Genomic DNA, 27,329 nt, shown 5'->3' with positions numbered 1-27,329 from the left:
GGACATTCGGACTTAGGAGTTGGAAAATAAGAGGGAAAATGGCAAGTAAAGAGCCAGCTCAATAGACAGGAGAAAGAGTCCTCCAATCCTTCTATCAACCCCCTCCACCCACCCATTGTCAGTTTTATGGTTTCCATGGAAACCAGGATGACCTAGCAACCAGACAGATGGGTTTATCTACAAACATACTCTTTGTGCAATCATTTGTGGTCTGAGAGGGCAGCATGAAAGTGAGAAATTAGCTTATAAATAACCTTTCCCATAAATCCCTCTTCCATAGGGAAGAAAGAAAGAATTCACATTTTCACTTCCTCAAGTGAAAACCAAATCTAGCTAAACCTTTCAATTCTGGAGAAAGCTATTCCTGCTCCCCAGCCCCCAGCCCCCAGCCCCTAGACTCTGGTTACAACTAGACTCAATACAAGTAGAAAGCACCTGCCATCTGTCAAGACTTCTCCACAACCAGATTCTAGCGTTTTAGCTCTCACTCTTCCTGGGACCTCCCACAGGTATCCCCTCTTTCCAAATTTCCAAAGTAATGGGATTTAATCTAAGCCCCTGGAGACTGACAGGGTGCTTATTTATATGTGCTTAGAGGGAAACTATTTTGCTGGTGACAAACAGTAAGACAGGTCCTGATAGCCCCAGATACCAGACCATAAACTCTTCAGATCCTGCTAGGAGGTGAGATTACCTAGGCCCTTCCCCCATCTCTGCTCAGAACCTTCCTCCTGATGAAACCATTAGTCATTCTGAAAGCCAGGGGAGAAAATGGTGCATTAGCCATGCAGATAAAGGAAGAATTGGCTGAGATAGAAAGCAACTCCTCTCTGGTTTATATCCCCAGCAAATGAGAATCAAACAAAGTCTTCTCAGCTTCTCCTTCTCCCAAAACTCCCAAGACACCTTAAACCTCACTTAGAGATAAAGGCATTGATGGCTTCATATTTTCCCATACTTCATATAGTTCTCCTGGCTACATTTACTATTCACCAATTGTTTTTTCTTTTTTTTTGCCTAAAGGTGATGCTTTTCAAAGGATGATTGAAAGACTGAACACCACTATAAATGTTTACTGATTGATTGATATACATGACTGATATACAATCATGTTCATCAAGGCTATGCTTGTCGATCATCTTAATAAATATTTCAATGAGATTATAAAGCAATCACAATTCAAAATTGATTGCAAGAGTATTAATCAACATTTATTAAACAACTTCTATATTCTGGGCACTGTGTGAAATCCTGAGGATTCAAACCAAATCAACAGTCTCTGCTCTCAAGGAGTCCATAGTCCAAGATGGGAAACTGTGAAAATAAATATGTATAAACAATATATATATATATATATATATATATATAAACAAGTATAAACAAGCTATATGCAGGATAAGATGGAAAGAATTAACAGAGGGAAGACACTAGCCCTAATGGAAATCAGGCTTGCTGTAGAAGGTTGAAAGTTAACTGAGACTTGAAGAAATCTTGAGAAACTGAGAGGCAGAAATAAGGAGATAGAACATTCTAGGCATTGAAGATAGTCAAAGAAAATGTACAATCAAGAGATGTAATGTCTTGAGCAAGGAACAACAAAGAGACCAGGATTATGGAATCATAGAGTACATGGAGTGGTGTAAAGGTAAAAAATGTCTCAAAAGATGGAAGGGTATCAGATTATTCAGGGCTTTAAACCCCACAGAGAAAACTTTAAAATTTATCCAAGAAAAATGAATGGCCAGATCACTTTGACAGGTGACTGGAATGAAGACAGACTTGAGGCAGAGACCAACCTGAGTCCTAAAGGAGATATAGGGGCCTATGCAAAAGTTGTTCTGAAGGTAAAACTCCACGGGATTTGGCAACAGATTGAATCTAAATGGTAAGAAGAATGAAGATTTGAGGATGACCCCATAGGTTGCAAGTCTGAATGGCTTGGAGCATAGTGGTAACTCAACAGTAATAGGAAATTCAAAAAGCAGAAGGGTTTGAAGGAAACATAATGGGTTCAGGTTTGGATACTTGAGTTTAAGATCTACAGAGCATCTAATTCAAACTGTAAAAGAGCCATTTGGAGATACGAGTCTGAAGATTAGGAGAGAGGATAGAATGTGATAAATAAATATGACCATAAAGATAACTGGTTAATGATATCACCAAAGTAGATTAGTGGAAAACCAGAAAAGATCCTAGGACAGAATCCTAGATTACAGAAGAGGAACAGTAATCTGGGTCACCTTTAGGAAAAAAACTAGGTGATACTCTCAGTAATACCAAACTGCTGCTCTATTATCGAGTCCTGTCATTTGAACCCCAGTGCTTTTCTAATGATGTCTTCTGACTATGGATCATGGAACTTCACAAACTCCATAAAGTTGTGGATGATCTCAAATATGATGGAGATTGACATGAGGAATCTAAAGGATATCACCAATGATGAATTATGTTCAGGAATTGGCCAAAAAAAAGATACAATTAAGAAAATATATGATCAAAAAAGGAAATGGATCAGGCACAACCTTGTGAGGAACAGTTTTTAGATTATTCTTTATATTCCATCCCCCATCCCTGTGCCTTTTCCCAGACTCTCCCCTCCTGCCTCAAATATATAGTTTCTACTTCATTACCACTTTTTAGAATTGTTGATTCCCTTCAAAGATTATCTCCTACCCAAGGTGGTCTCTCTCATTGTTAATGTTGCCCCAGCCCAGAAATCACTTTTTATTTCTTATTTCCTTTCTTTGCATATCTTATTTCTCTTCAAGGAATGGAAATACCTTGAAGACTGGGGCTTTCTGCCATTTGTCCTTGTATGGGGTGTCCCAAAAGTCTTAGTGTTGTTTTAGTAGGTATCTCTTAAACTACACTAAGACTTTGGGGACAATGTGTTTGTGTTTGTGTGTGTGTGTGTGTGTGTGTGTGTGTGTGTGTGTGTGTGTGATTATATAGACCCAGTACAGTGTCTGAGACTTAGTAGGCATTTAATAAATGCTTAGTGCTTTGCCTCATAAGCTTAAAGTTTGAAAAGTGCTTTTTCCATATTATTTCATCTGATCCTCATAAAATCCTGAAAGGAAGGTACTCTAAGGACTGTTTCCTTTTTTAAGAGATGAATAAACTAAGATTCAGAGAGTTTACTACTTGCCCATAACCAAGCAATAAGGAAGCACTAGTATCCTCACTCCAAGTCTAGTATTCTCTCCATATTTGTGGGGAGGGAAGGGGACGTCGCCAAGTCCCTCAAATCCCATCATATAATAATTTTTGCTCCACATACAAGACCTCTAAGCTTCTCCTAGCCTGTAGTAGACATAGTGAGAATCATAGAATCTCAGAGTCAGGAGATTCAGAAACCATCTTGTCCAGCCCCTACCTAAGCAGAGATCCTAACATCATCTGTAGCATGTAATAAAGTCCCTTAATGTCTGACTTTCTTTTTGGCCTCATTTCCCCAGAGCTTACCACAGAGCATAGAACAAAGAGATGTTTAATAATTTTCACTTAATTTAATGAATTGACAAGGAGCCATCCAGATTAACTTGAAATGCTACAGCCACAGATGATTCACTGCTCTCTGAGATAGCTGACTACACTTGGGGACAGCTCAAATTGCTAGGAAGTCTTCTCTTAAATTAAACTGAAATCTGTTTCTCAGCAACTTCCCCCAATTGTTCCTTGTTTGGCCTCCAGATTCAAACAGAACAAGGCTAGTCCTTCTCCCATGTTACAGACCTTCAAACAAGTGAGGACAGATGTTTTATTACTAAGGGCGTTCTAAAACCTCACGGGCAGTAATATTTCCTTCAAACAATTCTCACGCAGGCATGGACTTTAATCACCTCCCCATCCTGATCACATCACAGGATCAGAGATTAAAAATTGAATGGAAGTTTAGAAGTCAATGAGTCTCTTTGCTCCCTCCAATTTTACAGAGTAGGAAAGGTAAAGGTCACACAGCTAGCAAGTATCAAAGAGATAGAGTGAGTCGTTGAAGGACGTTGAAGCAAATCTCATCTTATATGCTATGAAAGAAAGGTTTAAAATAAGTCAATAGACTAATCCAGGATCACACAACTAGTCTAAGGTAGGATTTAAATCCATATCTCCTTGATTCCAAATTCAGCATTGGACCACTCCATCATGCTACGCCTCAACTCCTTTGGATATGTTTCACCGTGCCAGAATTTCGAGTCTCTATAATATGTTAAGATGGCATCTTTCATCTATACACATAAACCTCCTCTATGCTTTGCAAGTCTTCAAGAATTGATGAAACCAAGAAGATAATTTCCATTTCCCCATCTCTCACATACACACACACACACACACACACACACACACACACACACACACACACACGAGAGAGAGAGAGAGAGAGAGAGAGAGAGAGAGAGAGAGAGAGACAGAGAGAGACAGAGACAGAGACAGACAGAGAGAGAGACAGAGACAGACAGAGAGAGAGGTTTCTCAAAGTTAAGAACTTTAGAAATCATTTAGGCACCCTCTCCCCAATTTTTTAGATGCACAAACTGAAATCCTAAAAGTTTAACCATTTGTCCAAGGTCTGATAGGAAGTGGCAGAGGTGAAATTCAAAGGTAAGTCCACTGACACTATAGTTAACATTCTCCAAGACATCTCCAAGACTTGCTAGCTAATTAGGATCTGGAAGAGATTATACTCAACTGGCTTAAGAATGGAGAATATATTTCCAGAATGCTTTCACTTTATGTACTTTCATTTAGTTCTTACAACAGCCACATGAGGTAAATAAAATTATCACCATTTTTACAGAGGTCAGAACTGAAGTTTGCCAAAAGTAAGTTATTTGTTCAGTCACACAGCCATTAAGTATATAAAAGCAAGACTCAAAAATAGGTCTTCCTGACTCTAAATCCGACACTCAGTTCATTATACCACAAAGCCCACTGTGACAAGACAATATAAGAAGACATAAGTGGGGGCTCTTGCTAGTGTTTTCCCTAAATGATGGCACCCCAGATAAAATATTTGTTCGTGTGTGGTCTGACCAAGGACTGGAAAGACCTAGACAAGAGTCCTCAACAGGGGCGGCTAGGTGGCGTAGTGGATAAAGCACCCGCCTTGGAGTCAGGAGTACCTGGGTTCAAGTTCGGCCTCAGACACTTAGTAATGACCTAGCTGTGTGGCCTTGGGCAAGCCACTTAACCCTATTTGCCTTGCAAAAACCTTAAAAAAAAAAGAGTCCTCAACTTATAATCTGGGAGAGGCAAAACTAACCTAAAGTAAACATCTGGTGAAACCATAAAAAGAGGCAGTGAAAAGAACAGAAGAGTCAAAGTCAGAAGACTCAGATGCCAACTCCAGCCCTGACATAACTATCTGTGTGATTTTAAGCTAGTCGCTTCTACTCCTTGGGTCTCCATTTCTTCCTCTGTAACAGGAGAGTTGGGACTAAGTGATCTTCAAGGTCCCTTCCAGCTCTTGAGTTTAGATCCTTGGCCATGTAGTAGTGTCATAGCATATAGTCGGCACTTATAAATATTTATTGATTAATTGTTTTAGAGGTTTCTCCACACTCCCCTTCAGATGTTATTGACCCATTTTCCCTCCTCAGAAAATTTTGGTTGCAACCTTCTCCCTCTATTCCTATGCATCCTTCTTCCTCCTCACCACCACCTCTATCGTCTTCCCTCTTTAGGGGAAGCAGAAGCTTCTGATGGCCAGATAGAGGGGCCACAGGTCACAAACTGCCTGGCAGAATTCCACTGCATCCGTTTCCTGCCCTGGCCCATTTTTCTGAGCTGGCTTCCCCCCTAGGGAAGCCACAAATAAAGCCGCCTCAGCATTTTTGCCCCTTTATGGAAAGGTTGAGTTCAGGGCCAGTATGTATTTCTGGCCTTGCTAAAGATTTCATAAAACCTTTTAGGGGCATAATCAACATCAGAGTGGTGGGCTAGACCTTTCCCCAACATGGAAATGTTGTGCTTTGCTCAAGGTGATGATGGGAAGTCAGCCTCATAGAGGTAATGAGGTAAAGTATTGAAAACACTCACTTTGGAGGCAGAGACATGGCTTCAGTCTTTGAATCTCAGTCTTGCTAGTTGTGTTATATTGAATAGATCACTCCCCTCCCCTGAGACTCAGTTTCCTCTTTTATAAAATGAGGGAACCAGACCCTCTAAGATCCCTTTCTACACTAAATTAATGATCCCGTGGTCTATGGTTCCCCACTATCTCTAGTCAAAAGATGTTAGACTCACAGCCAGATACTGCCAGGGCTAGAAGGGCCATAAAATATTGTGTTAGACTTAAAAAGGAACTTTTATCCCAACTGCAAGGGATCTTAGAATAGAAAATATTAGAAATGAAGGGCACCTGTAAATATAGTATATTACAGCTGACTACACTGATTATCTCTCATGTTTAGTCTGCTCTATCTCCTACCTGGAATTCTTAGTTTCTCTGTCTTCCCTTCATGTCTTTATGTCTCAAATCCCACTTTATGCAAGTGACCCCATTTGGGATTTTCTTGACAAAGACACAGGAGTGATTTGATGTTTCCTTCTCCAGATAACTTTTACAGATGAGAAAACTGAGGCAAGTAGGGTTAAATTACTTGCCTAGGGTCACACAGTTAAGGGATCATATTTGAACTCAGGTCTTCCTAAGTTCAGACCTAGCAATCTATCCACTGAGCCACCAGTGGAGTTCAGAAGAGGACAGACTATTTTTTTCATTTAGTCACAATTGTTGCCTTATGAATAAAATGATCATCCAGAGGTGGGCAACTAAGATTGTATCTCAGTCATTTGACCTCATAGAATAGAAGACTTGGATTTAAATCAAGTCTTACTAGCTATGTGACTATGAGCAAGTTATTTAACCTTCCTGGGCCTCAGTTTTCTCATTTGACTGAGGAAACTGAGGAAAATAGAGTGAAGTGATTTTCCCAGGGCCATATAACTGGTAAATATCTGAGTCCAGATTTGAACTCAAGAAGATAAGTCTTCCTGACTTCAGGTTCAACACTGTCCACTGTGGTGCCACCTAGCTGCCCTTTCCTAATGAACAGAGCTTTTCAAAAGTGAAATGGATTGCTTTGGTATGTAGTGAATCCTCCATCCCTGGAGGTTATCAGAGATTGGATGCCATTAGACAGAAATTTTGTAGAAGAGATTTCTAGAAATCTGGGACACCAATATATTGTTGGTGGAACTGTGAACTCATCCAAACCTTCCTGGAGAGAAATTTGGAATTATGCCCAAAGGGCAACAAAAATGTGCATCCCCTTTGATCTAGCAATACCACTACTGGATCTATACCCTGAAGAGATGATGAAAAAGGGTAAAAAACATCACTTATACAAAATATTCATAGCAGCCCTGTTTGTGTGGCAAAGAATTGGAAATTAAGGGAATGTCCTTCAATTTGGGAAATGGCTTAACAAACTGTAGTACAAGTATGTGATGGACCACTATTGTTCTATTAGAAACCAGGAGGGATGGGAAACCTGGAAGGATTGTCATGAACCAGTGCTGAGCAAGATGATCAGAACCATGATAGCAACATGGGATTGATGATCAACCTTAATGGACTTGCTCATTCCATCAGTGCAACAATCAGGGACAATTTGGGGCTGTCTGCAATGGAGAATACCATCTGTATCCAGAGAAAGAATTGTGGAGTTTGAACAAAGAGCAAAGACTATTACCTTCAATTTAGGAAAAAAAAACATTATCTTATTATGTAATTTTACTATCTCCTATACTTTATTTTTCTTCCTTAAGGATATGATTTCTCTCTCATCACATTCAACTTAGATCAATGTATACCATGGAAACAAGGTAAAGACTAACAGACTGCCTTTGGTTGGGGCGGGGGGAGCAAGAATAGGGGAAAAATTGTAAAATTCTAAATAAATAAATAAATACATGGGTGGGTGGATGAATAAATAAATAAATAAATTGATGCGTAGGTAGATAAATAAATAAATAAAAATAGGCAACTTTTAAAAAAAAGAAAGAAAGAGAAAGAGATTTTCATCCAGGAAATGTTCTAATAAGATGGTTCCTGAGGTCCTTTCTAAATCTGAAGTTCTGTGATTCTGATGCTTTCCAGAATTGTTATCTAACAATAGGATGGTTCAGTAGAAAGAATATTGGTTTTAGATCAGATAACCCAGGATCCAATCCCTAGGAAGACATAAGCAAGTTGTTTAACCTCTCTATGTCTCAGTTTTCTCCTCTTCCATTTCTCTATGATCCTATGACCTACATCATGCTGAAGCTCTCACACTATTGCTGCGGGAAAGATGGAGAGATGTGGAATAGAAACAGTAACATGACATTGATTCAAACTTGGTTGAATGGAAGACCCAATAAAACTAGTTATTAATCTTACGCTATCCAATTGAAAAACAGACTATGGAGAAGTGACAGGGCCTGTGTTGAGTCCCAGATTTTTAAGCATTGTTATCAATGTTTTGGATGAAAGCACAGATAATGTATTTTATTAAATTAGTAAAACTCATGAAGTTAGAAAACACAACTAATATGTTGGATAATAGAGTCAGGATCCACAAATGCCATGATAAGTTATAACAATGGACAAAATTTAGTAAGATGAAATTTTTTAATAAGAATAAATATAAAGTCATATTAGAGATCAGTTCCACAGTTCTAAGATGGAGGAGATGTCACCACATGAGAGCATCAGTGTAAAAAATTATCCAGGCATGCCAATGGACTGAAAGCTCAATTTTTGTTAATAGGGCAATAATAGAACCAAGAAAGTTAGCACAAACATAGGTGAAATTAGGAGAGGCACAGTGGCCATCCGGGACTACTGACATTATGGCACCAGTGAATTCTGCCCACTTTTACCACATCTGTTATATAATGGTCTATTCTAGGCATGAAGAGATAGAGTATGAGGAGGCACCAAGCAGGAGAAAGGACCTGGAGTTCACTGTATGGAACCAGTTGAAGGAAATGGGAATTTTAAGCAGGAGAAGGGAAGATTTGGGCATGCCGGGTGGGAGGAGAAGGGCGGGGGGAAACAGGACCCACACAGGTTGTTTCTAAGCTTTGAAGCGCTTCTAAATGAAAGAAAACTCCAACCTGTTCTGCTTGACCCTAGAGGACCATGGCAGATTTTGGTTGGATGGCAGAAAGAGTTTCCTAACAATGAGAGATGTCCCAAAGTGAAATGGGCTGTCCCAAGAGGTACTGTGTTCCCCCTGGATGCGTGTCTTCAAACAAAGGTTCAACAACCAGTACGTTGCAGAGAGGATATAAATTTAGGTCTGGATTGGATTAAATGAGCTCTGAGGTCCCTTCCAACTCTGCTCTTATGTGACACAGTGAAGTTGAGGTCCTTTTAAAAAGGGGAGACCTCATGCTTTGAGGGACCACTTCAGACCTAGAATAGAAGAATATAAGCTCCTTGAGGGCAAGGAATGCCTTTTTTTCTTTTTATTGCTTTTTTAATTTCAGGAATAAAGTAATTCTAGAATAGAGAACTATAAAAAAAAGATGATTGCATATAAAACTGCAAATCTATTATGCACAACTTGCCATTCCTTCTAAGTAGATAGTAAGATTAACGTGTAAATTTATTTTTTCTTCCCTCCTCTCCACTCTAGAGATGAATACCAGCAGATATAGATGTGTTCATGTGTCACAATATTCATACACATATATACATGGAAATTTATTCTATACATCTATTCTTTCTCTGAATGTAGATAGCATCTTTCTTCATATGTCCTTTATAGCTAATTTGGGTAGAATATTACTGTGCTATAAGAAATGGTGAGCTCCTGTTTTGGGGAATGATATACAGGATGTTCTCAGTAAAAAAAAAAACTTACATGAGCAGATGCAATGGGAAATTTACTGTATACAAAGCACAGGAATATTGCAGGTTGATCGGCTGTGAATGATCTACCTTTTCTCCACAAGGCTGTGATCCAAGAGAACTCTGATAAAGAAAACTATTCATCCCAAAGACAGAGCTGATGGTGTCTGGAATATAGATTGAAGCATACCTTTTTTTTCACTTTATTTGTCTTGAGGTCTCTCTTTTTGGGGGAGGAGTTATGTTTACTTTTACAATATGACTATTTTGGTAATATTTTTCATGACTACACATTTTGAATCTATATCAAGTAACTTATTTTCTCAATGAGGGGTGTGAGGTGGAAGAAAGGGAGAGAATTTGGAGCTCCAGGTTTTGGAAATGAATGCTAAATGTTATAACCAGGGTGAAAAACTAAAATAAAAAGAAATGTTGAGCTCAGTGATCTTAGAAAAAAACATGGATTGACTTCCACAAAATAATGAAAAACAGAATGAGCAGAACCAAAAGAACATTGTATTCAATAACAGCAATATTGTTTTAAGTGAACACTTTTTTTAAGGAAATGTTTTTAATGTGGTTTTGTAGCCCCAAAGACTAGTATAAGATCTGACAATCGGTTGGTACTTAATATAGGCTTATTAAATTGCATTTCATTGTATTGCATTGCATTGCATTGAATTGAATAGTGATATCTCAGGGTGGGGGGAGAAGTCACAAGGGAAAGGAATAAAGTTTAGATATGTTCCTTTTGAATATTTTTTTAAACAGAAGATGTGGCTAAACAGAATAGTATATTTTGATCTGGACATTAATTCATAAGAACAAAAGCCAGTCCGGATATTCAGACCATAAGACTATAGACTGGGCATCAGAGTTTACTTTATCGGCACATGGCTCAATCACAGGCATAGGACTAAGACGAAAAATTACCCTCACACAACCCAACTCTATGACTCTTCTCTCTGATCAAAGGAGGAACTGTCCACCCAAAGAGACCAAGGCTCTCTAAAAATTGATGGAAGAGAATTTTCTAATAGAAATGTCATAAAGTTTTACACATAATTACTTTAAATTTCTTAAATTCAATTCATTTTTATATTGATCAACTTCCACTGATTATCATGATGGGGATACCTCCTAAGTGATCTTCCTACTCCAAGTCTCCCCTACTTCGATCCATATTCGATCCATACACTTGGCTACCAGAATGATTTTCCGAAAGCATAGGGTAGATCATGTCCTTACTCCCTATTAACTCCAGAAGTTCCTTCCCTTTTACCACTAGAATCAAATGCAAGCTTGTTTGCTTGCCTCTTCAGAACTCTACCTAATCCTTGGTCACACATTACAGTTACACCTTCCACATTATGACCTTCTCCATCAAATTTCCAATATATCTCTGGTTGGCATAAGAAATGAAATGGGAATCTTTTGAGCGTTTTGCCAGTCACAGACCAACAGATGACACAGAAAAAGTTAGAAATTCAGAAATATCTAAAATATATGTATTGAATTAGGTATCAACCAAAATTTTAACAATATGGTACTGTAAATTCACCATGAAAGAAAAAGAAAAAGAAAAAAATTCAGATTTCTCTATTATAAAGGGAGGGACAAAAATTTTTATGTGAATTTTCTAATTTACAGGGGCACCATGCTCCTAATCCCCATGACGTGAAAGGTATAAATACATTCTCCTTCCTTTCTGCTGACATCGAGCCAGGGAGCTTTGTAATTCGCACACACCACTCCATCTCCTCTTTCTTTGCCTTTGGACTGAGTGGATCCAATGCTTGGAATTTTGTCCCTTTCTCATCTTCCCTTTTTTTTTTGGTTTTTGCAAGGCAAATGGGGCTAAGTGACTTGCCCAAGGTCACACAACTATGCAATTATTAAGTGTCTGAGGTCGGATTTGAAGTCAAGTCCTCCTGACTCCAGGTCCTATGCTCTATCCACTGTGCCACCTAGCTGCCCCCCCCATTTCCCCTTTTTAAAAAATTCCTACTTTCCTTTGAGGAAAACCTTTTCTGACTCCCTTCAGCTGCTATCACTAGACCCAAATCCTTCTTCAGACTCTTCCCAGTCCCATTGGGCACGATCACTCCATTTCTCTGAGCTTGGTTTTTTTTCCAACTGTAAAACTGAAGATAATAATAGGATCTACCTTACAGGGTTGTTTGAGAATCAAATGAAATATGCAAAAGGCTTTGGGAACCTTAAAGTGCCATAGATATACCATAAATAAATGTTATTTAAATACTAGCTACTATTGTTATCCATACTCCTCCCTAGATTATCTTCTCCATATTTATGTATATAATATAAATATAATATATATGCACACGTTTTCTGTGTCTTATGCATATGTGTGTATATATATAAACACACTAGCTATAAATATAGGTCTTAGTATTACAGAATTTGAAAGTTTGAAGGGAACCCAACAGCTCGATCATTCAACCCACACATGAAAGGATATCTGTTTTACTTCACTCAGTCACCAACACACAACATTTAAATGGTCATGATTGGGTTCATTGGAGGTATTCTCAAAGGCTCCGCCTGTAGAATATATGCTCAGGTAGACACCATTAAGCATGGAAGGATTTCAAGGAACAACCATTTCCATCATTCAAGAACCAGCTTGGTGAAGGGTAGAGAGCTTCACCCCTTGAAGGAAGATTTTTCTGCCACTGTTGCTCCTGAGGACCAGCTACAAAAGGGTAAAAAGCATCAATATAATAGATTGCAAGTATACTCTCATGGGAAAACCCATGAATCCCTCAAGTGTTACCCAAAAAGTCAGCCAGGTGAGATGTCTAATAACTTCTAGTCCTGTCTTTGCCACTAACACACTATGTGACCTTGGGCAATTCATTTCCCTTCTCTAGATTGCATTTCTTCCACTATAAAATTGAGAGGGTTAGACTAATCAGTCTACAAATGACCCTACCATCCCTAGCATTCTATGTTCTGAGATCTCTTCCAACCTTCACAAATCTATATCAGGGTTATTAATCTGGGGTCTATGAATTTTGGTTTTACATATATATATATATATATATATATATATATATATATAATTTAAATATAAATGCTAAAATAGTATTTTTATAGTTTCCTTTATAATTATATATTTTATGTATTTAAAGTATTTACTGTTTTATTATTTGTCATTTATTATTCATATGTTTTTATTATTTTCTGTATTTCTGAAATTTATTGCATTCTGAACATGGAGCAATAGAGTAATAGGCTTCACTGACATGGCTAAAGTTTAAGAACCCCTGGTCTATAAACTAATAGCTAAAAAGCTTTATAGTACCTGAGATGTCATATAATTCAATACTTCTCATTTTACAGATGAGGAAACTGAATGTTCTGTGACTTGTATGTATCAGAGGCAAGAAATGACCCAAGTCTTGTGACTCTGGATCCAGAGAACCTTAGGGTGCCAGGGTACCACACAATGGTAACGCACTGTCTAAGGCCCATTCCACGTCTAGTGCTTTGTGTTCTGAGATCTTTCCTAATTCTACCACTTTCTAGTCTAAGAACTCTTTGAGCTCTGAGTCTATGAATCAACTTCCACCATGTTGGGCTGCCAGAACTGATGACACAGAGATAACACGGAAATGTTGGCCTTTTCCAGCCAGCCCATTCTATCTTTAGTTGACTTTTTTTAAAAGCATTTGCTGTTTTTCTTTTCCCAAACATAAAAATAGCTCATTATTAGCCCAGCATTTCAACATTACCCTACATGTAGCCTGACTGCCTGCCAACCCTTCCCCCCACAGTGCAGCATGAGCCAACTGGACCACTGGTATAAAATAGGGGGATCCCAGACTTGACCCCTGACCCAGTCCCAGAACCAAATCAATTCCCGCTTCTGTCTGGGAAGTTTCCTAAGATCAACAGTTCAGATGTTGTTTTCTGAATTCTGCAGCATCTGGAGGAACTAGCATAAGACCCAGATTTTTTAAATGATCTTACTATATACCCCAGGGTACAACTGATGCCAAACAGAACTCAACCCAAGCCTAGAGAGGTTGAGTCCACATCACTTTCTTCTCACTAGGATTGCTACACAAAGACTCCTTCCCACTTATTATACTCAACAACCGTATGACCCTAGGCAAGTTACCCCTTCTGAATCTCAGTTTCCTCACCTGAAAAATGGGTATCAATTGTTCGATTTTCTCAAGGCTGCCCTCTGGACTTTCCCTATCATGATTCTATCTTACAGGATGTTTAAGGTTCAAGTAAAGCATAACATTGTCAAGTGTTTTTCTTAAAGTTCCAAAGAAATATTATAAATAAATAATATATGAATACTAGCTGGTATTGTTATCAATATCTTTCCTTAATTTCATCCTGAAATCTCATGCCCAGAATTAACACCTTGGTAGTACCTTTACTCCTGTGGTCTTTCCAAATGGATTTCCATGACTCTAAAGGAGAGTGGACTAAGGACTTTGCACAGTTCTGCTCCGTTTAAATCCAGTTCCAAGTCAAGACATCGCCCATTGGTCCTCTTGCAGAATGAAAGACCCTCACCAACAACTTTCTAAATAAAGGGATGATTGATCCCAGAAGCTCTAAGAAGAGTGATCCATTCCAATCATGTCTCATTCCTCTCCGGGTTACACTTGGGAATTCCTCTACCATGTTCTTGTGTCTGGTGCCTTTGCCCCTCCCTGCTTTCAAATTATTTTAACACGTTGTCTTCTCCCCTTAGAGAAGTGCCTCCTTTCTCTTTGCATTTGCATTCCCAGAACTCAGCACAATATTTGAAAAGTGGTAAAGAGATGATAAATGCCACTTGACAGAATGATTGTCCAGTCATTCAATAAATAAACTTTTTTTAAGCAACAACTATGAACTAGGCATTAAAGACAAACCTGGGAGAGGCAATTGTGTCCATGTGTAAATATGTCCAAAATACATGCAGTAGTACCTCTCTCATGTAATTGTGAGGTTCAAATAAAGTCCTTTGCAAATTTAAAACTGTTAGATAGATGTCAATTATTATTATCATTATTATTGATATTGCCAGAAAAAATAAGAAAGCAAAATGCTCTCAAATCTTATCATACCCAATCCAGATATTCTTAAAGTCAAGAGAAAGTCTCCCTGAGAAGCTTTTCCAGAGGAGAGAGAATGTCATGAGGAAGAGTCCTGGTTCTGGGGTTTGGAGACCTGAATTCACCTCTGATTCTGCAACTGGCTATGCACATGACCTTGGATCAATCTCAATTTTCCAGTCCCAGTTTTCTCCTCTGAAAAAACAGCTTTGATGATAAATAGAAGTTAAGAGTCTATCTATCCCCACTCCTTCATTTTGCAAAACAGGACACTGAGGCCCAAGGAAGTTAAGTAAGTTCCCACATCTGGTGAATATCAAAGATTGACTTTGAACTTGGATCCTCTGATTCCAGCATCTATTCTCTTTCCACCATACCACAGCTTCATATGCCTGACTAGGAAGGTTCCTTCCAGATTTTATAGTCTATGGCATTATTATTTTTTTTAGTAAATTGCTATGTTGATGTTGTCATGGAATCACTTACAACTGAGAAAATAAATGTTCATGATAGGATCTATTTGGATCAGTGCCTGCAATTAATTGGCTAGCTGGCAACAAGAAAAAGAGCTGATTTTTGAATCCTGGCTTTGTTATACCCTAGCCCAGGGCAGAAGGCTGGCACAGAGGATAGAGTGCAGGGCATGAAGTCAGAAAGACACATCTTCCTGAATTCAAATCTGGCTTCAGATACTTACTGTGTGATCCTGGACAAGTCACTTCACCATGTTTGCCTCAGTTTCATCATCTTTAAAATAAGTTGGAGAAAGAAACCACAAAAACCATTCCAGTATCTTTGTCAAGAAAAACCCAAATGGGATCACAGAGAATCAGATGTAACTGAAATGAACTAATAGCTTCCTAGATATGTGACTTGGACAAAACACTTTCCCTTTCAGCTATAAAATGAGAGGGGTAGGCTAGGTGCTCTTTTCAGTTCTTACCAACTCAAAATCCTAGCAGGATTCCCAGAAAACATCTCAAACCAGACCATAAAATTGTACTAGGCAGCATCATGGACCATTAAAGATAACGAGCATCTAATTACCTATCACTTTAAGGTTTACAAAGCACTTGACATATTATCTCATTTGATTTTCACAGCAAACCTGGGAAGATGGTGTTCTTATTTGTTCCCATTGCTCAGATGAAGAAACTGATACTAAGAGCTGGGAAGTGACTTTCCCAGGATCACAAAGCTAGTCAATGGCTGAGAATTTTCAGCTCTTTCTGAGTCCAAGTGCTGCATACTACCCACTGTGTATCACCTAACTGTTTCCAACAAGGTAATTTATTGACGTAGAATTCTGCTCCTGAGAAGATCTGAATTAAGGAAGGTGGGAAAGCAGGAAGGCAGGGTGGAAGGAAGGAAGGAAGGAAGGAAGGAAGGAAGGAAGGAAGGAGGGAGGGAGGGAGGGAGGGTTCTTTTAGTGCCTTCCCTCTGGGGTTAATTGCTATTTATGCAGTATAACAGCTAATTTTTATACTTGGCTTGCATGCTGTCTCTCCCATTCAATTATAAGCTCCTTGAGGGTAAGGACTGACATTCATCTTTTATTTCTATGCCCAGCACTTAGCAGTGCTTAATAAAAGCTCATTGGTTATGATCTGGGAACTGTGCTGAAGACTAAGGACCCATAAACAAAACTAAAACAACTCCTACTTATATTATCTGGAGGGTGTGCAACATGTACACTTAGAAGTTCAAAGTATATACATAGAAGAACCAGATCTCCATCCACACTACAAAGTAGTAATGAGCAAAAGTGATTTGGTACTCACTCCTAGATTTATATCCAAAAGAGGTCATTTAAAAAAGGGAAAAGACCCACTTATAGAAAACTATTCATAGCGGCTCTTTTTGTAGTGGCAAAGAAGTAGAAATTAGGGGCGGCTAGGCAGCACAGTGAATAAAGCAGCGGCCCTGGAGTCAAGAGTACCTGGGTTCAAATCCTGTCTCAGACACTTAATAATGACCTAGCTGTGTGGCCTTGGGCAAGCCACTTAACCCCATTTGCCTTGCAAAAAAAAAAAAACCTAAAAAAAAGAATTGGAAATTGAAGGGATGTTTATCAGTTGGGGAATGGCTAAACAAAGTATGGTATATGAATATGTTGGAGTACTATTGCTCTGGTGGAACTTCAGAAAAACCTGGAAAGATTTAAATGAAGTGATACAAAGTAAAATGAGCAGATCCAGGAGAACTTATGTCCTTTAACAGCAACATTGTGAGAAGGTCAACTATAAGGGATGCAGCTCCTCTCAGTGATTCAGTGATCAAGGATAAACCTGAGAGACCTGTTAAGGAAAGCACTATCTACGTCCAGAGAAGAAACTATGGACTCTGCATGCAGAGCAAAACATACCATGTTTACTTTATAAAATTTCTTTTATGTTTTTTCTTTCTTTCTCATGGTTCCCCCCCTCCCCATTCTAATTCTTCTTTCACAACATGACTAATATGGAAATATGGTAAACACAATTAAATATGTATAGCCTATATCAGATTGTTTGCTTAGCTCTAATTCTTCTTTCACAACATGAATAGTATGGAAATATGGTAAACACAATTATATATGTATAGTCTATATCAGATTGTTTGCTGCCAGGAGGAGGAGGAGGAGGGAGAGAAGGGAGGGGTGGTAGAAAAATGTGGAACTCAAAAGCCTGAAAAAGAATGAATGTTGAAAACTATCTTTGCATATAATTGGAGAAAAAAAAAGAAAAATGATTTGATAATGGTTTAAAACAAACTAATCATTGAAATAAATTCAATATACAATCATAGAGGAGCACACAAACCTAGTGACCTTATTTTGATAACACTAAAGACCCTAATTATTGAATTAAGAATTCACTATTTGAAAATCATTATAAGTTCCAGGGAAAACGAGACACTGTCCAGTAAAAGTTAGGTTTAACCAGCACCTCACACTAAACTATAAAAATAAGCTGTAAAGGGGCAGCTTAGGTGGCATGGTGGATAGAGCACTGGCCCTGAAGTCAGGGGGACCTGAGTTCAAATCCAACCTCAGACACTTAATTATTGCCTAGCTGTGTGACCTTGGGCAAGTCACTTAATCCCATTGTTTTAAATGATTTTTTTAAAAAGCTAGCAAAATAAGCTATAAATAACTGTGTGGTTTATTGGTTATTGTCCTTCATTCTCAAAGAGACCAAAATAACATCACTATGTTAAAGTCTTTTCTCATAGGACATAGCACCTCCTCTGATGAAACACACCATGCTGGATGCTTATGAGAAAGTCACAAATCTTTAGTGGAACTGGGCCTGCAATTACCCAGAAAAACCCATTTAGTGGGATATTGATGTATGATAAAAATATTATAATTAGCTTGACTTCATCATAAATTCATTCAAAGGATAGCAAGGAAGGAGAGAAAAAAGAAGAAACTTTAGGGAAAGTTCCTTCTGTGGTCTGAGATCCAACAATCCTGCTCAGAATTCTTATTGGTTGCTCTGTGGGACGTCTAAATAGGATGGTATGGCTAGGTGATGTGGTTAGGCCAAGGTATGCTGGGTGACCTGGCCCTAGTAAGACAATGAGGAACTCAAACCAATGGGGCTTGGATAGCGGTTTGGATACCATCATTTGTATTGCTTTTTCTGACCATCATGGGAACCTGGACCTTCATAAAGTCGTCTTTTTTTGCCCATTTGGCATTGGAGCATCAAAGTTGAGTTCTCTGCAGGAGAGTTTGAATGCTTGGCAGTTTAGTTCAAGAAAGGGGCTTCCCTGGGCACAGAGAGGTCGGGTTGCTGATCGGAGCCAGAGTTTGCCCGGGCTTGAGTTACTCAGAGTGAGGGGGAGCCAATGGTATCACCCAGCGGACAGAAGCCGGGGCATCGGCGGGGGATCCAGAGGAGGATGGCCCATACATAGCAGTCTGCTCGGAAGCCCACTGCGGGGAAAGCTCCACGCAAACAGCTGGCTCCAAAGGCTGCCAGGAAAAGTGTCCCGTCTCCTGGAGGGGTCAAGTTACCGGCCTGGTACTGGGGCCCTTCGAGAGATTCGCCGTTATCAGAAGACAGCAGAGTCTTTGATCAGGAAACTCCCTTTCCAGTGGTTGGTGAGGGAGATGGCTCAGGACTTCAAAACAGACTTGAGGTTCCAGGGTGCAGCTATTGGTGCCCTTCAGGAGGCTGGGGAAGCATATTTGGTGGGTCTCTTTGAAGATACCAACCTGTGTGCCATCCATGCCAAGAGAGTTTCTATCGGGGCGTCTAGGTGGCATAATGGATAAAGCACCAGACCTGGAGTCAGGAGTACCTGGGTTCAAATCCGACCTCAGACACTTAATAATTACCTAGCTGTGTGGCCTTGGACAAGCCACTTAACCCCATTTGCCTTGCAAAAACCAAATAAATAAATAAGTGAATGAATGAATGAATGGATAGATGATAGATAGATAGATAGGTAGATAGATAGATAGATAGATAGATAGATAGATAGATAGATAAGAGAGTTACTATCATACCCAAAGATATCCAGTTGGCTGGCAGGATATGGGAGGAAAGAGCTTAAGTGAAGGCAGTTTTATGGTGTTTTGTAGTAAATTCTGTAAAATACTTTGGTTTTCATTTGCAACCTTTTTCTGTAAGAAATTGTTTATAATATGTTGCAATTGTACTTAGTCATTCCATCTTTCATTCAGGATGAATGCGAAAAGTGACTGTTCACAGACCTCAGTGATGTGAGTGAGCATTGTTGCTCTGGAGTGACAAGCTGCTAATATGCAGAAGGGATGGGTGATAGTTCTTGCTTCTTATGATGTATGTTTCTGTATGTTAATGACTTGTTGGGTAGCTAAAATCATGAGATACTAGAATTGATCTAAATGTGTACAGGGTCCTTTTGCAATAAAACTGGTTATAAATTGAAAAAAAAAAAAAAAAGAAAGAAAGGATCTTCTCCTGCCAGGTAATCTTCAGAATCTTCCTAAGACAATTTAAATTGATGCAATTCGGTTTCCTGCCATGGTCCTGTCCAGGTTTCACTGGCATACAACAATGGGCATACAACAATGGGGTCATGACTTAGATTTAAATGGCTAAGATTATAAATAATGTTGAAGAACAAATAATCAATCATATGAATAGAGGAAGAATTCATGACCAATCGAGGGGAAAAGAGGACTACAGAATCTAAAATAGAGAAGGTGTGTTATAAATATATACAAAACAAATCAATGTAGCTAAAATTAGAAGGAAATACTTAAATTGAAAAGCAAAACCTCAAATCCTCACAGCAAGTTTCTCTGATAATAGTCTTCATTACAAAAATTAAGGAAATGATTCAAATTTATAAGAATAAGCACCATTCCCCAATTAATAAATGGTCAAAGGATATGAATAGGCAGTTTTCAAAGGAATCCAAGCCATCAATAGTCATGTGGGAGAAAAAAGTTCCAACTATTAATTAGAGAAATGCAAGTTAAAACTCCGAATTTTATCCTCACACCCCTCACACTAACGAAGCTGGAAAAAGAAAAATGCTGGGGGCGGCTAGGTAGCGCAGTGGATAGAGCACTCGCCCTGGAGTTGGGATTACCCGAGTTCAAATCCAGCCTCAGACACTTAATAATTACCTAGCTGTGTGGCCTTGGGCAAGCTACTTAAACCCCATTGCCCTGCAAAAACTAAAAAAAGAAAAAAGAAAAAGAAAAGAAAAATGCTGGATGGGTTTTGAGAATACAGAAACATTAAAGTACTGGGTGGTGGAGCTATGAATTGGTCCAGTTGATCCAGAAGACAACTTGGAACAATGCCCCAAAAATGAGTAAACTGAATATTCTTGGACCCAATGATACCACTACTAGGCCTATGTTCTAAAGGTTTCAATGGAAGAGGAAAAGGATTCATGTACAAAAATATTTATAGTGGTAACAGAGCTGGAAACTGAGGAACGCCCATCAACTTGGGCTTGACTGAACAAAATATTGTAGATGAATGGACTGGAATACCACTGTACTTTAAAGAAATGATAAGAGGGAAAGCTTCAGAGAAACTTGGAGAAGACTAGGATGAATCGATACAGAATGAAGTAAACAGAACCAAGAAACAATTTTTATAACATTATAAAAAGAGCAGCTTTTAAAAAACTTAAGAACTCTAATCAACTAAATAGCCAATTACTATACCAGAAGATCCGGGATAAATAATACGATCTACCACCTGCCAGGGACATAGATACTATTATTACTCTCATTTACAGATGAGGGAACTAAGGCCAGTAGCGTTAAGTGATATGTACAGTAAGTGTCTAAAGTTAGATTTGATCCTCATAACTCTATGAAGTAGATAGGATGATGGCCCTCATTTTCACACACACACACACACACACACACACACACACACACACTTTTTACAGATGGAGAAACTGAGGCTTAGAGAGGTGATGTAACTTAACAAGGCAATAGAGGGTAGGAAGTGTCAGAGGCAGAGTGAAAGTTTGTCACATTTCTGATGTGATGACCATTTAATGTCCTCATAAAGTTTTCTTGTCACAATGAAATCTTTTCGTTTTTATGTTTTGTTTATAGTGTTTCTGTCTTTGTTGCCTTGTTTGCTGGTATTTTTTAAGGTGTCTGTGGAGATATCATATACTTCCCTCTCCAGTCCCTCCTCTCAGTTGCCAAAGCGATTTTTCTAAGGAAACCAGTATAAACATCACCACTTAATAATCCCTATAATAACAATCTAATAAAAGCTCTCTTTTATCTCCAGATCAAATCTGAAGTCTCTTCTTTGGCATTTAATGCCCTTTACGACCTGACCAATACTTACCTATGCAGTCTTCATATACTTTACAACCCCTTCACACAATATAAACCTTCCTTTCTCCCTCCCCTTCCCCCTCTTCTTTTTCTTCTTTCTTTTTTCTCCTCCCCTTCTGTTTCAGCTATTCCAGGGGTCTCTTTGGCACCTGGGTGCTTTCCACCATTTGTCTCCTGCTCCTTCCTCTTTATTTCTCAACCCTCAACATAGTTCTCATGCTCTCTCCCTATTCGCTAAGATTCTGTTCCCCAAATATCTTGAAATTGCTCTGTCATTATTCCTTACACCGGATGGCATGATCTAAAGACCCAAAGGACTCTGGGGTGCCCATGGAATTGTATCCAAGCAGGTAATCAGGAAATTGGGGATTCATCCTGGTTTTTCCCCTCTTTATCACGAAAGGAAATGAGATTAATCAGATACAGCTGTTGCTTTCCCCAGCACCATCTCTTTTAGAGTGATGTGAATCTGTTTTGTGGTTCACCACTTCTTCCTTTCCCTTCCCCAACCCCCAACTCATCATGCCCCCCCAGACTTCTGGGCATAGAAGTTATCTTTGCCTCTGTGCTCAATTCTAGCTCTCCCACCTTCTGTTCTCCTTGGCTTCTTCCCTTCGAGCTCATTCCTTAGACATCCCTGAACTCTCCTCTTTGCTTTCCCTTCATCCTTGTTTGATCTTCATTCCTGGTTTCCATTTTTTGCCTTTCATTTTCTTCTCATTTCTGCGATGTTCCTCACTAGCATCCTTTTCGTGGTTTTCCACTCTCCTCTCTTTTTCCTCTCTCCATCTCCCTCTCCTCACTTTCTCTTGTTTCTCTCTTTACCATTTCCCCCTCTCCCTTTTCCTATCTTGCCTTCATTACTTTCTCTCTTCTTTCTTCTTATTCCTCTTCCCTTTCTCCTTCTCTCCTTCCCTCCTCTCCTCTCTACTCCATTTTCTTCCTCATCATCTCTCTTTTTATGCCTCTCTCCCTCTATTTCTTCTTCCTCTTTCCCTCTCCCCCACTCTGTTTCCCCTTTTTCTCTTCCTCTTCCTTCTTTTCTTCTCCCGTGGTCCCAATCTCTTTTCCTCCTTCCCTCTCTCTCATTCTCCCTTCCCCTTCTTCCTTTTTTCTTTTTTTCCCACTACTTCCTTTTCCTCTTTTCTATTCCTTTCTTGTCCTTCCCCTGCTTCTCTATTTGCTGTTCCTTTCTTCGTCCTTCCATCTCTCCCCCTTACTGTTTCCCTCTCCCTCCTCACTCTCTTCCCTGTTTCTCTTTTCTTTCTTCCCATCCTCTTTTTCTTCTCTTTCTCTACCTCCCCTTTCTCCCCCTCCTCTTTCTGCCCTATTCTTGTCTCCTTCTGTTCCTTCTCCCCTTCACTTTGCTCCCTCTCCCTCTCCCTTTCTCCCTCACTGTATCTTTTATCTCTCCGCTTCTTTGCCTCTCCTTTTCTCTCTTCTCCTTTTCGTTCATCCATGGTCTTTGCACCCTGGGTCTGGTTTTTGTACTTTCTCTTCCCTATCCCAATACCCTGTATACACCACTGGACACACACTCAAAAACAAATGTACTTTATTAATCACAATGACAAAACTAAACAGAAAAATGACTACTCCATATGGGGAGAAGGGAACCCCAGAAGTCCCTACTCTTAGGTGCAGACAGTGTGACTACTAACAGGTATAGGAGTTCAGTCCAGAGAAGCTCCCCCAGTGTCTTCAGAAGAATCCTGGGCATCACTTCAGTCCAAGAAGCAGGGCCTTAGGGTGATACTGCCTTCCCTTCCCAGGCCATGAGGGCCAAGCCCTTGCTCTTGGAGTGGTTGGTTTGGGGGCATCAGCAGGCTGGGCACAGGTGCCTGCAGAAAGTAAACCAAATGGAGAGTCTGGAGTAGGAGAAGGCAGTTGAGTCTAGGTCTATTCCCTGGTTCAGGAACCCTTTTCCCTTCTCCCCCACCTTCAGTTCCTTAGCCCTTGCCACCTTCCAGAGGCAGCCAACATGGTCATGGATCCTGAGCTGGGCATTTCTTGCTTCTGTATCTTTGCCCAAGAAGGAGTTCTTATACCTGGTTCTTGATCCCCAGAGTCCTCTGGGACCAACACCCCCTATTGTCCCCCCCACCCCAAAAGGTGTTCATATGTATTACTTTCTCTGGGGCTCATGAGGAACATGAACAGTACCATCCTAATCTTGTCATAGGTTCACACTCCACCCCACCCAGGAGGTGAAACTTGACTCAGTATCTCTCATACTTCCAGGCCAGACCTCTAAAATCAGCTGTTCCCCCTGGGAACAAGGCACAAGAGGGAGGCTCCCTTCTAGTCCGAGGAAAGAGAGGGATGAGCTTGGGGAAGCATTGTACCTGCCTTGAGTTCAGGGCCCTGTTTCACCAAGGGAAAGGGAGCAAAGTAATCTAAAGGAAAATTGCACCAGCCCCACGCAGGGACAGGTCTGCAGACATCCCCTGGTAGTCGGCGCAGTTTCCAGAGGATGAGCAACTAGAAAGTCCCAGAAGCCTAAAGGGAGCTCTCATTGAACACTATTCTTTGTGAAGCGACGGACCAGCCGCCAGAGCCCCCAGTCTCAGGGAGGGACAGGTGAGATTTCCCCAATATGCCACTTCCTTAGCTTCAAGGAAGTTAGCAAGGTAAATATTAGGGAACATGGTGGGGGTGATAATGATCAAGTCACACATACACACACACACACACACACACACACACACACACCACACACTTATAGGATCTACAAACAGGGAAACACAGTCAGGGAGGGAGGTCTATAGAGAGAAGAATTTAGAGACAGAAAGAAAAGTAGCTCTCCAACGGGAACCCCAAATTCCTTTGTCTCCCATCATCTTACATCCTGCACCATGCCCAATCATCTTTGTGTTTCCTATTGCCTCCAGCCTATAAATCAAATGGGATATTATAAATTTGACCCCTAATGCCCCTTCCTGATTCCCCAATCCCGAGCAGTGGGATTCTCCTCTTTTCCCCTTCCTTAACCCAGTGTTAAGAGGGAGAGAGCAACATCGAAGAAGAAATTCATTTCCAAAGAGTTACTAAGGCCTTGCCAGGAGAGGTGAACCTGGAGAGAGGTGGGCTACAGGTTAAGACATCCTGCCTGCTGCCCGAGTGAGCTGGGCTGGTAGCAGGCCATTGACATCTCCATCCAAGATCCAGGAACCATCTGAACCCTGACTGTCTCCTCTCCTGTGGAAGGCAGATCCCTCTCCTCGAGCCCTGCCCCCTTTCCCTCCAAATCCTCCCTAAAGAACAGCAGGACAAAGACATCTGTGGCCTCCTGGGGTGGGGGGGAGAGCAAGGAATCTTTGCAATTCCCTTGTGTTCCTCCTTTCCCGGTCCCCTTGAAAGACTTTGGAAAGAAAATAGGAAAGGTTAGGAAAGCAGATAGTGGAAACTGAGGAAAGCAAGGAGCGCTAGTTTGAGAGACGTGACATCTCAGCTTGAACCTCAGGTCTGCCTCGTTACCTATGGTAACACCTAGGGTTCGTGGGGGTGGGGGAGGGGGAGAATAAGAACAAGGAAAGGGAGGGAAAGGAGAAAAAAAAGAAGACGACTGAGGCCCAGAAGAAAAACAGTAAAAGGAAAACAGAGAGAAATGGATGAAAAATAGAAGAAAAAGATCTTGGGAGAAGGGGCTTTGCAAAGAGGAATGCGAGTACGAAGGAAGAGGTCACCCTCCCCAGGGTTCAGGGAGCTGGGGTAAGGGGTGGAGAATAGATCATCCTTTTTAGCCCAGGATCTGGTCCGACACAAGGGTCTCCTGACTATAAGGGATGGATTTCTCCTGGGGTTGCTCCCCACCCTTTCCTGTGTTCTGGCTGGGACCCTGGCTGGGTCCTGAGGAGTAGCTGGCCGACTTCTCCCCACCCCCCGGGGCAGCCCCCCAGCACCCACTCTGGCCACAGCACATCATGGCGGTACAGGCCTCCCGAAAGCGGGGGTCGAAGAAGGCATAGAGGAAGGGATTGAGGCAGCTGTTGACGTAGCTAACACAGGTGCAGTAGGGATAGACATTCATGAGGAAGAGATCAAAGTCACAGGACCAGTGCAAAAGGCTACCCAGCATGTAGAGGGTCTTCACAAGGTGATAGGGCAGCCAGCAGAGGGCAAAGGTGACCACGAGCACCACGATGATGCTGAGCAGGCGCCTGCGTTTGCGCAGGCCTTCGATGCGCTCCTTCCGAAAGTGGCCGGCGATGGTGCGGGCGATGAAGAAGTAGCAGGTTAGCATGATGGTGAAGGGGATCACAAAGCCCATAGCTGTAGAAGACACACCTAGCCCCACCTCCCAGGCCAACTCGGATCCCGAAGCGGCCACCAGGGAGTAGTCCATGTAACACACCAACTTGGTATTGTTCTCCAGTTCGCCGACCGAGCGGAAAACCATGGCAGGCATGGCGAGGAGAGCGGCCAGGATCCAGAGGCCCACTGTAGCCACCACACCGCTGACCCTGAGTCTCAGCCTAGCGTTGGCCAAGGGCCGGACGATGGCCAGGTAACGGTCAAAGCTGAGACCGGTGAGGCAGAACACACTGGCATACATGTTGACAAAGATTAAGTAGCTGCTGACTTTGCAGGCGAAGGCACCGAAGGGCCAGGTGTAGTCTAGGTAGGCGTAGGTGGCCCACAGGGGCAAGGTGACGACAAAGGTCAGGTCGGCCATGGCCAAGCTGGCAATGAAGGTGTCAGCCGAGCGGCGCTTCTCCCGGCTGCCCCGCAAGATGGTCCAGAGCACCAAGCCATTGCCAGTGGTGCCCAGGAGGAAAACCAGGATGTAGATGGCAGGGATGAGAGAGCCGGAGGATTTCCAGTCTGTGTACTCACATTCCAGGGTCTGGTTCTCCCCTTCATAGTAGTTGTCAAAGTCGGCTCTTTCTTCCATCCTGGGGTCCCCACCAGGCCGAAGGAGGTGCTGAAGGGCAGGAGACAGGAGGGCGAGCCCAGCCTGTGGGTGAGTCACCCCCTCAGCACTCTGGGTCCCTCAGCTTGGACTCAGCTCCCAGAGGCTTGGCTGCAGGGAATGATTCTTCAGTGGCTGGAGCCCTTCCGCATCTGTCCTTCCTTCCCTGGGCAAGGAGCTCGAGGGGCCAAATGCTGAGGCTCCAGAGCACCCCTGGATCTGAGCAAACTTGGCGAGACAACAGGCTCCCCCTCTTGCCTCTTCCTCTCTCCTCTCTCCTCTTTGCCTCCTGTCTAGTCAAGGCTCCCACAGATGTGGCCAGAATTTCCTTACTGCCTCCTGTTTCTGTCTCCTCCTTGGACAGCTGCTCCCTCCTCCCACCTCCAACTCAGCCCCTCACAAGTCAGCCTTAAGATCTTTAAATGAGACACCCCCTCCCTTTTTCCCTCCCTGTCACTGGGTAACCCCTGCTGTGCTGGGCAGAAGTTTTATCTTCAACTTTTGTACAAACTTCTCCCCACCGCTCCTTATCTGCCCCAGCCATCCCTTCTCCTTAACATTCTGCTCCCCGGTCATAGACACCCCTTCACACCTTTTCCTATTCCTAACACCCCTCTGTTTTCTCCCAACCCATCATCCTCCACTACCCCCACCCCTCTAAATTGGGGAAATTATGTAGATTCAATCCAGCCA

The 27,329-nt window shown here is 41.3% G+C and overlaps 1 protein-coding gene and 1 pseudogene across 2 annotated transcripts; one reads left to right on the top strand and one right to left on the bottom strand.

The window, feature by feature from the left end:
* Positions 1-18,816: 18,816 nt before the first annotated feature.
* On the top strand, positions 18,817-19,473 carry LOC141516753 (histone H3.3A-like; annotated as a pseudogene).
* A 3,807-nt stretch (positions 19,474-23,280) lies between these two features.
* APLNR (apelin receptor) lies at positions 23,281-27,009 on the bottom strand. Of its 2 annotated transcripts, XM_074227739.1 has the most exons (2): positions 25,631-27,009; positions 23,281-23,565 (listed from the first exon to the last, which is right to left on the bottom strand). In XM_074227739.1, exons 1-2 carry the CDS (start codon positions 26,616-26,618, stop codon positions 23,444-23,446), a joined length of 1,110 nt encoding a protein of 369 aa, XP_074083840.1. In that variant the 5' UTR covers positions 26,619-27,009; the 3' UTR covers positions 23,281-23,443. The 2 variants fall into 2 exon arrangements, with proteins under 2 accessions (XP_074083840.1, XP_074083839.1); XM_074227738.1 differs by having other exon boundaries at positions 23,475-27,009.
* Between the last annotated feature and the right edge of the window lie 320 nt (positions 27,010-27,329).

This window comes from Macrotis lagotis, chromosome 3 (genome assembly GCF_037893015.1).
Source record: "Macrotis lagotis isolate mMagLag1 chromosome 3, bilby.v1.9.chrom.fasta, whole genome shotgun sequence".
Classification (NCBI taxonomy): domain Eukaryota; kingdom Metazoa; phylum Chordata; class Mammalia; order Peramelemorphia; family Peramelidae; genus Macrotis; species Macrotis lagotis.
Note: the sequence above shows the minus strand (reverse complement) of the source record. Positions and strands in the feature narration are given on the sequence as shown.